The sequence below is a fragment of the Octopus bimaculoides genome, chromosome 21 (genome assembly GCF_001194135.2).
Source record: "Octopus bimaculoides isolate UCB-OBI-ISO-001 chromosome 21, ASM119413v2, whole genome shotgun sequence".
Classification (NCBI taxonomy): Eukaryota; Metazoa; Mollusca; class Cephalopoda; order Octopoda; family Octopodidae; genus Octopus; species Octopus bimaculoides.
In genome coordinates this window covers 39,726,869-39,737,599 of record NC_069001.1, presented here as the reverse complement: position 1 = coordinate 39,737,599, position 10,731 = coordinate 39,726,869, and the positions used below count along the sequence as shown (strand labels likewise).

Below are 10,731 nucleotides of genomic sequence, written 5' to 3'. Positions count from 1 at the left end.
TATATATATATATATATATATATATATATATATATATATATATATTCGCGCACACACACACACACAGTATTATCTATCACTCCTTGAAGGGTCTGGTAACATAGATGTATGTACTCTAATCTACAATACAAAATAAATATCACCAACTATTTAGATATTAAATACAATGAACCATTCTCCTAGAACGGTTGTACTCCACCATGACCTTAGTCACAATTGATAAAAGAGTTCTGAAGAGAAATATCTCCATTCTAAAGTTCTTTATGGTTATTTCAATGTTTACATCTACTAGAGTACTGTTTTAGTTGTTATTATCAAGTTAATAATTCTAAAGTAAAGATTAGTAGCAATTAAAATGAGTTAATTTAGAAGTTGTTAAAAAAGTTGATCAGTAATGTTAACCTCCTAATTAAAAAAACAGGAAAGATACCTAACAAAGAAATTCAAATATGTCAGATAAATCATTAACCCTCAGCCAAAAACACTAAAACATATTTAGAGGTAGGCACTTACCCTACAGTTTTAAACATCTTCTTCAATAAAACAATAAAAAACATTAAAAAAAATGAAAGAAAAATTTCCACTTGAAAAAATACCATTCCAAGTTTGGGCTTTGATCGGCATTTCCATTATTTTGTTTTTCTCTCAGATTTAATAATTATACCTACTAAGGGAAATTGCCTGTTTTTAAATCTTCATTGTTCTGTGGTGAAGGAGGACAAATGTTCACTTGTGGCGGAGTTAGTCCATACTGGTCTGGGCAAAGATCTTTTTCAATTTCGTCCATTCTCTGTTAAGAAAAAAAAAAAAAACAACAGACAAGATTGAATTACTTGAAAAGTGTAAACCAATTCAACCCAAGTCAATCCATTAGTTCAATATCTACAAACATGGGAATACATTTATGAAACAGAAATATTTCACAATCTGAAAACTGTTGGACGTTTTCTAAAAGGCACACAAAAGATTAAATTAAGAAATTTACAATAAAAAAAAAGAAAATCGACTTTGCTATCAAAAAATTAGCTTAAATTTTTAGCCCCCATTTTGGGGACAATAAGTCACTTTTTTAATACATACACATCTGTATATGTAATACCTATATGAACATATGTATTTAAATATACATCAATGGAAATATATTCTGTGTATGAGTGTGTATGTATGTGCTTGTGTGTGTGTATGTATATATATATATATATATATATATATATATACACACACATACACACACACACACAGGAGCAAGTACGGCCATGCAGTTAAGAAGTTAATTTTGCAAACATGGTTTCAAGTTTGTTCCACCGTGTTCTATGATGTGTAGGTGCCTTTTACAACAGCTTTGGGTTGCAGTTAGGAAGGGCATCCAGTCACAGAAACCAAAATCAACATTGGAGCAGCATAACACTGTCTACAAACCATCCAACCTACACCAGCTTAGAAAAAGCATGTTAAAGATGATGATCTTATATATATATATATATATATATATATATATATATATATATATATATATATATATATATATATATATATATATAATGAAAGAAAGGGGAATAAGTTAATGGTATTATTTATAAACAGATCTAAAGATTCACTGAATTTTCCAAACAAAATGAGATAGAACACTAGTTAAATCCATTTTCGTTTTCATTTTGTTGGTAAGCTCTAGAGAAACATACACACACACACACTCGTATATACATGCATATAAATATATATCTATATACACATAAATACATGTATTTACTTATACAGTAATCTCTCGACTATCGTGGGTGTTACGTTCCCAAACACCCTGTGATAGGTGAAAATCTGTGAAGTAGAAACAATACTGTACTGTATATTTTTGTATTATTTTTATAATTTATATATATTTATTTCATTATAAATGCAAAGCAACATCACAGAGGAATCAACATAAGCTTATATAATAAGCCGTGATAGATGAACCACGATATGGTGAGGGATTACTGTATACACACACACATGCATGTATATACATACATCATCACCATTTAATGTCCATCTTCCAAGATGGCATGGATTGGATGGTTTGACAGGATCCGATGTGTTCTAGTAATATGTAATGCTCCAGTATCTGGTTTGCCAAAGTTTCTATGGCTGGATGTCCTTCCTAAGGCTTACTGTACTCAACAAGTGTTGGGGGCTTTTACCATACTACCAGCACAATTGAGGCCACCATACAGTTTGTACATATATATATATATATATATATATATATATATATATTTAGCACATACCAGCAGGGGACATGAACAGTTTGACAGGAGCTAACAGGTTTGAGAACTTCCTTGAGCCCCAATGCTAGCTTTGGCCTGGCTTCTGTGGCTGGATGTCCTTCCTAATGCCAACCACTTTACAAAGTGGTGCTTTTATGTGACACCAGCACCGGTGAGGTGACCATGCAGCATGTAAGAATAAGATCCCCTTCAAGTGGGTGGTTGTACAGTAGTAGGGGATGGGGGGTTGGAGCGAGAGAAAAGGAGCTGGATTAGGCTTCTTGCTATAGAAAGAAGAGCTGGGTGGAGAGGGAGGAATGAGTGGGCTGAAGCTGGAAAGAGATGAAAATGGTGGTGATGAAGTGTGAGGGTGGTCCTTCAAGGTATGAAGTGAGTGGGGACATGAAAGCAGGGAATGTGGGTAAGGAGAGGCTGCAGGAGAGAGAAAGACAGAATATGTGTGCATATGTAAACAAACATACATATGTATATATACACACATGCTTATATATATATATATATATATATATATATATATACATATATATGCACATATATATCTGTGGCGACTCCAGCACTCAGGCTGCTCAGGCTTAGCCCGAATATAAATTTAGTAAAGTGAACGTGTATTTGCAATCTGATTTAATTTCTACCAACACTGGACTTCAAGTATGTAATTGCAGCCAATAACTCGGACTCCTTTTATTGAGCCTGGTAGCAGTTCATTCATTTTCGTTCAGTGTCTGGCGGTTGTCTTAGAGGTGCCCTACGTCAAAAAATATTATTTGTAGCAGACGTTCTGTCGGGATTGTTCAGATGCGCCTGACTCAGACTCAGAAGTTACAACTAAAGTTGTTACCTATAATCGTAAAAATTAAAAAAAGAAATGAAAAATTATCCTGCAACTCAGGCTAATATGAACGAACCTAGTAGGTGTAAAAGACTAACTGGTATTTCTTGTCAAGAATACAGGCAACAGTCAGATTGCTGATGTTTGTTGTGCACTCCGCTGTCATTATTTGATTGCTGTCGTTCTGTGTGTCAAGAACGGTTGTGTTTTGCAGGGTTGCTTTATTTTTACCCTTAACTTAGAAATGGATTGAATCAACTCAGAAGTGATTGAATTAATTGTATAAATAGTAGCACTGCCGATGGCTAATGTTGCTTTTGTTTGCATTTTATTCAAGTTAGGATAGTGTTTTACTGAGGAGCTTGGAGTAGCAGGCTGGTTTGTATCTTGGCAAGAATTTTATGCAGAAGTTGATTGAAAATGTAGCAAGAACAACAATTACAAATTGTTAACATAGCAAGAGCAATGACAACATTTTATATTGTCAAACACAGCTGGAGCTAAATATTTAATCTTGTTAGTACCAACCTGTCTGAGATTGAACCTGGTTTTAATAGATTTCCACATTTAAACTAAAACCTTCCTCAAACTTTTATCTAAGACCCAAACACTAATTTAACACTCAAAAAGTCAACTGCTTTTCTAAACTCTCCCGAATTCTTGACTATTTAAAAAATATATTTAAAAAGATAAAAAAAAAACTCATTAGCATAGATGGCAGTGTGGTAGGAAGTTTGCTTTCCGACCACATGGTATGGGGTTCAGTTCCACTATGTGGCACCTTGGGAAAGTGTTGTCTTCTATAGCTCCAGGCCAACCAAAGCCTTGTGAGTGGATTTGGTGGATGGAAATTAAAATAAGCCTATCATATATACGTATATATATATATATGTATATATATCTCAATGCTTCTAAAGTAAACTTTGTTAGCTTACTTTCATTGTAAGTTGAATATATATATATATATATATATATATATATATACACACACAAATACATATATATATGCCCTCCATTCACAACTCGACAACCAGTATTGGTGTGTTTTATGTCCCCCATAACTTAGCAGTTCGGCAAAAGAGACCGATAGAATAAGTCCCAGGATTTAAAGAAAACAAAATGTACTGGGGTTGATTCATTTGACTAAAATCCTTCAAGGCAGTGCCCCAGCATGGCCGCAGTCTAAAGATAAAAAGATATAAGAATATGTTAATGTAAGGGTGAATGAAGCCGAAAGCCTCAACAGAAATAAGACTAAGTCCAGAAAATATCAAATATTAACTGAAGCTAAATTCTGTAAAGACGACATTCTAAAAAAGTCAGATTTTATAAATATTTTGAAGGCAAAAAAAAAAAAGAAAAAGAAAAAAAGACAAACCAGAAAAATGTAAAAGTCAATATTTACAGGTTAAATTCTTTAATGATTTTGACAATTCACTTTTGAGTTTGTGACATTTTAGCAAAAAACAAGGAAATACATTTACAAATGAACATTTAACAAAATCAAGAAAATATTGATTAAGCAAAAATCACTGAAAAAGCTGAAAGAGAGGTGGGAGGAGGATGAGGAGGAGATGAAGAGGGGGAAACCAGCAAAAGAAGAGAAATGCTTAAAGCCTTTTACGGGTTCTGCTTTTTGGTCAAGAGCTTTAACAAAAAGGATCACTGTTCGGTAGGTTACATTGAATCGGTTAATGGCGGCGAGGAAATGAGGGAACTAATTATCAAGGAGAACAAATATACAATTAAACGAAGATACACTAATTGTTGCACATTCCAGATCTTTGTTTAACAAATTTAATTTTTTTTTTTTTTATGAGATGAATTGAAATTTATAAAAACTGTCCAAAGCCTACCAACATGACCCCAGTCCTAAGGCTGAAACTAGTAAAAGGACAGTACATGCACCCTACCCCACACCTTAAACCTGGAACATCAAATATATTTTTTGAAGGCTCATTTATAGTTATGCTCTGGTAGGAAATAAATTCTAGAATTAAATACTCAACATAATTCTTGCAGGAAGCTCTAAATATAATTCTGTTTACTAAGGAACCATAAATGGTAATATGGCAGTAGATTGGCATTATTTAGTTGCAGTATTTTATGTTCTCAGTTCAAATACAGCTGAGATCAATATAATAAATCAGTTGAGAAGTATTGGAACGAGCTGAAATATTCCTCTAAAATATCCCAGAAGTGAATAGCAATGTGACAGAGGTCAACAAGATCGAGTCACTGTTTGCTTTGTGTGTGTGTGTGCGTATTTATATATATATATATATATATATATACATACATATATATATATATATATATATAAGTACATACTATGTATGTAATGTATATAAAACTTGAACCAATCTTCTGCCTGATTTCCTCCCTTAATTTTAATAAAATTTCAATGAGAAAATTTCCATTAAACTCATTCAAGTTTTAGACAACAGTAGCCAACTAGGAGACTGCATATAGTCACTAGAAAGAGTAACCAAATCTCATTCGAATTACACCCTAACATCTTAAATAAACAAGGACACATATATACACGCCAAAAAAAAAAAAAACAAGTGATGATCAAGGCTGGAACATGTTTGATCATAGTTCCACCTGATGAAGACTAACCTGGGGTTAAACAACAACTACTACAACAACAACAACAACAACTACACTGTAGTAATCTAGTATTTCATGGCCACATCTGTTCTGTTATGATAATACTGTAGGATATACAAGACATGTCACAATATCAATATTTATATGTGTTGGTGCACACACAAACACACACAGCTGAAGTGCTAAGAAGTTTGCTTTGTGAGGTACCAGGTTTGGTGCTACTGGCTGGCATTTGGGGCAAGGAACTTTTAACCAAAGCCCCAGGTCAAACCCGAACCTTGCACAAGAGATTTGATAAATGAAAACTGTATAGAAGAGAGTTAACACCACCTGGCCTGAAGGTGCCTTTAAAAAGAGTTCACTCTATGACAAACATATTGTTATCTTATTCCATCACAAGTGTTATATTTTTATATAACTTATGTTTGTTTAGAGTAAACTATTTACATACAACAATTATATACATATACATACATATATATATATATATATATATATAGAGAGAGAGAGAGAGAGAGAGAGAAAGCAACTATACATAGTAAGTATCATATATACTATAAATACATAAAGCAAAGATTCTCATTAATATAATAAGACTGGAATGTGCAATCAACTTGATGATATTAAAGGATGGAGCCTTTTAACGATCAGTGACAGAGTTCAGTTGGCTGTTTTTCCCTTCCACAATTACTCAATATTTTATGTGTATCACAAATATTGTGGTATGTTACCAGATGCCATTACTGTAATTAACACAGAACTAATTAATGCCTCAAAATAAAATGTCAAAATCCCAAAGACTTTCCAGTAAAATAGTTTTGACATAATTTTTGTGGTCTGTTGCCCTCCTCGAAGCCAGTTTTGAGGGAAACTAGTTTTGCAGATATTTCAAAATTAGGTGGTCTTTTATAGATTATAAGTAAAATAGTGAGTAATTGACTTAAAAATCAAGGGAAAACATAAAAACAGGAATGTCAGAGAGACAACGTCCATAAAAACTCTACCAATGATGATGACAAGGACAATTTCATGCTCTGATTGGACAAGAGGAAAAAAATCATGTTTTGATTTCTTTCCATTTGGTTAGTAACGGCAATCTAGAAGAAAGCTAACATTTCATAGTCATGCTTCCATAAGCAGTCTAGAAACTAATCTAGTCTTCTATAAGAGGATTCTCCAACATCAAACCAATGTTTGGTATGCTTTAGCATCACAGCATCTACAATTATTCTACTATTATTTTCTCTACGTGGGAAATTCAGTTTAGTTTCTAGTTTTAATGAGGATTAAAAAAAATTGTCTTCATGCTATTCTGTTGGAGACAAAAAAAGTTGTTTTAAAGAAAGAAAGAAGTTGTGTTATATTAAACCTTTTTTTTACTCTCAACTATTTTTATTATTTTATACAAATATTTAATAATTCTTTCTTGTGTATCCCTAAAAATTACAGTTTATTCCACTTGGGTTTTACCAGTTGTCAAAATAGTCATATTTCTGACTTGAAATTTATTTAAGCAATATTTTTAGTTTTAAAATAAAATCTAAATAGGTTTAGTAATGAAAGGATGTAAAAGTTTTAAGACTTTCTTCCTTAACATTGATATAACACAAATATATATTGAACGATGAACTAATGGAGACAGCAAACCACAAAACCATTTTGATAATTAGATGGCAGAGAAATGGAATAGTTTGGTCACATTAGCACAATACCATAACAGCCTGGCTTTAGTGAACATGCATGAGTGAAGCCTTAATAAAAGAAGACCACTAAGGAGGTGGTTGAGTGACAATAAGGAATGAACAGGGGAGGAAGACTGATGTAAAACACGAGGTTGACTGATGATTGGGGAATATGGAGAGAAGATGATGGAATTGAAAGGGTATGGATTTGGATAAAGTAATCACACACACACACACACACAGAATTCTTATATTAATTGGAATAGTTAATTGGCATTTAACAGTCCATATACTTTTTATAATTTAATGATCAAAGTGGAGTTGATGCTAAAAATCACACACACACACACAAAAGTGTGGCATGGCCGTGTGGTTAAGAAGCTTGCTCAGCAACATGCTTTGCTAACATGTCATTTAGGGTTCAATCCCAATGCACAGAACGTTAAGTGCCTTCTACAATAGTTCTGGGTCAGCCAAAGCCTTGTGAGTGAATTTGATATGCGAAAACTGCAAGAAGCTGGATGTATAAGCATGTGTATGTATGTGTGTGTGTGTGTATGTGGATCCGTGTGTTTATGCATCTATACTTTTCTACTTCTATAAACATTCATAGCTCCTTGCTACTGTCTCTGTAGCTGCTACACAGAATCCCAGACCAGGTCATTTCTTATCAGCGTCTAGAGAATCATGGAATCAACAGCTGACAAACAGTTGCATAGCTTATTGCTGCAAAGCGAGCATTTGAAAATGACAGAACTCAACAGATCTTATAGTCATCAAGACATGGCACAATTACCTGAAGATATATCTTGATGAATGTGTCATAGCCATGCATTTCATTTAAGTTTTGAATGGGGTCTGGTACAACATCCACAGCAATGATAAGGCGATATACATGGGAAACCACGACTAAAACATGGTTGTAAAAGTACTTTAATGAGAAATACAGTAAAGTCAGTCTTTCAGGTCAATAGAAATTTGTCATCCATTAATACTAAGCCTGTTTCTGTTCTTTCTTTTTAAAGATGATCTGTTTGAGGGCTGTGGAAATGAACAGTTTTTGTATGCTGAGTCAAAAATACCAGGAGGAGAAACTGACCTTGCAGCAGCCCAGTTTAACCAACGATATTATTAATGTAGATACTATAATCAAGGTATTACCTGGTCAACAGAGTTGTATTTCAGAGCACAACCAACAGACAAATGGATGCTTGAAATTTCTGTGTTATTGAACTAATGAACACAAAACATAAGAACACATCTGTTGAAGTGTGAAGAAACAGTATGAAGATGAGAAGTTTTGATACTGTGTGTGCGGCCAATGAATGACTTGATTATAGAGATAACTAGCAGGTATGAAGCAAGAGTGTTAATACCATGAAATCTGAGAAAAGGTAGGGATCTTCAGTGAAGAGGGTTGGTGAAGAGTAGACCTTGCAATTCAGTCATAGGAGATGGGAAATGTAGAAAAATATCCGGAAACTAGTAAGATGGAGGGTTTCAGGAAAGGGACACAAGATACAATCATCATAAATTAATGTACTGGAAATTTGTATTTGTAGTCCTGCTGAATATTTGTGAAAAGCAAAGTGAAAGAAATGTGAAAGTAAGCTGTTGTTGTTTAGCCACAGGTCAAACCTGATTGAGCAGAAGTGTTCCAGCCATTGACCATTTTCCCAACATGTTCTAACATGACATTGTTTAATAATTCCTACTTTTTCAAAACATTAGGTAATGATTTGAGGGAAACCTGGCTCCTATTTCTAGCAGGTCAAGATAACAGGTGGCAGTTCTGTTGTTGGTTAATGTTTGTGAGATAAAAAGGGAAAGAATAAACTCATAAACATTAGAAAATGAACCATCAAAGATGAAATTATGTTCAATAAGGCCTGTTTCTGCAAGATGTTAATTCCTGAGCAACACACAGACAACCTGTCAGGTGACTCCAACTAAAACCGATACAGGTTAGAAGGAACTCTGTGATCCATACTGTAGGTGGCAATTCTCATGTTGGTGGCATGATAAAACATACACAACTCATGTTGTAAAGTGGTTTGAAATAAGATGGGCATTGGGGCCCCGTAAAAACCACGCCAAATGAAAATATGGTGGTTTTTCTGTTGCTATGTGTGTCTAATGATAAGAGACTGCAACAGGAAGTAAAACAATTTCAGAAATGTCTAACCTTTGCAAAGATGAAAACAAAAAAAGGGAAGAGACGGGTAAAAACAAAGATGAAAAGGTTTGAAGAAATGAACAGAAAACCTGTTGGCAATTATTATAATTAAATTGACTAATATACTGATTAATAAGTTATATATGCAAATGAGATCAAACACAGGCTTAAAAGTGATAATCACACACACAGATATATATATATATATTTGTGTGTGTATAAGTGCCAGTAGGGAGAAATGTTAGGGGTCAGTATTTTGGTGTATAAAGACTAGAAAAAAAAATCAGATTTCTACTGGTTGGAGGAGAAAGTTGATCTGAGATTGTGTTCAAACTGAAAGAACTGCATTATAGACAAGTAATGCTTGCCATTTCAAAGATCAATGTAGATCTACTTTTGTTTTATTTTACATTTGTATAAAGTATCAATAAATGTTAGCATACATATATTACCTGTGTCCTGGATAGTATCTATGTTCAGGTCGTACATGTATAACAACATCTGTCAATATTTCATGGCATATGAAATGGTATTATATAAAACATAAGTGAATATTGTAATAATACCTAGGTTTGCTGGAAATGGCTGCCAGAATTCATCCACAATGCAGTAGGGAATGGTTTAAGTAAATTTACATTAGGGAATCAGGTTTGAAAAATAATTGGAGAGGAAAAAAAACTAGTTGCGTGATCAGAAATGAAATTATCTTAAGAAATAGGAAATATAATTATCATGGATCACTTCATTGATTTAGGTAGATATTGGGATCAGTTAAACATTTACAGATCATAAAATTTGGCTGTGAGGTTGGAGATCTTTAATGACACTACAATGTGAAATAAGAGGAATTTATCAGATACATTAATGTATATATAAATATATATATATATATACATATTTTATATATGCTTGTTTGGCAGGTGTACTTGATACATACTGCAAGTTTTTCCTTTTCAGCAGCTTCCTCCTGGTTATTAGAAATAAAAGATCTTTAAATACTTTGAAAGAATTCTCTAAAACAAGATTATTAACCACTTTCAAACAGTTAAGTTTCCTTTAGGTTAAAGAAAATCTAGGAAATGATTAAACAAGTTTGCTTTTTTCTTTACAATTTCAATTAAAGGCTTTATATATACATACATACATACATACATACATACATACATA

The 10,731-nt window shown here is 33.2% G+C and overlaps 1 protein-coding gene across 1 annotated transcript in view; it reads right to left on the bottom strand.

Moving 5' to 3' along the window:
- Positions 1–10,731, bottom strand: part of LOC106879088 (voltage-dependent calcium channel type A subunit alpha-1) — a 464,783-nt gene that overhangs the window by 109,554 nt on the left and 344,498 nt on the right. Inside the window, exons 23-24 of the mRNA XM_052975441.1 lie at positions 10,502–10,531; positions 669–790 (exon numbers count right to left, since the gene is read on the bottom strand). Of these exons, the coding sequence (XP_052831401.1) occupies positions 669–790; positions 10,502–10,531 (152 nt within the window). The remainder of the gene's footprint in view (positions 1–668; positions 791–10,501; positions 10,532–10,731) is intronic.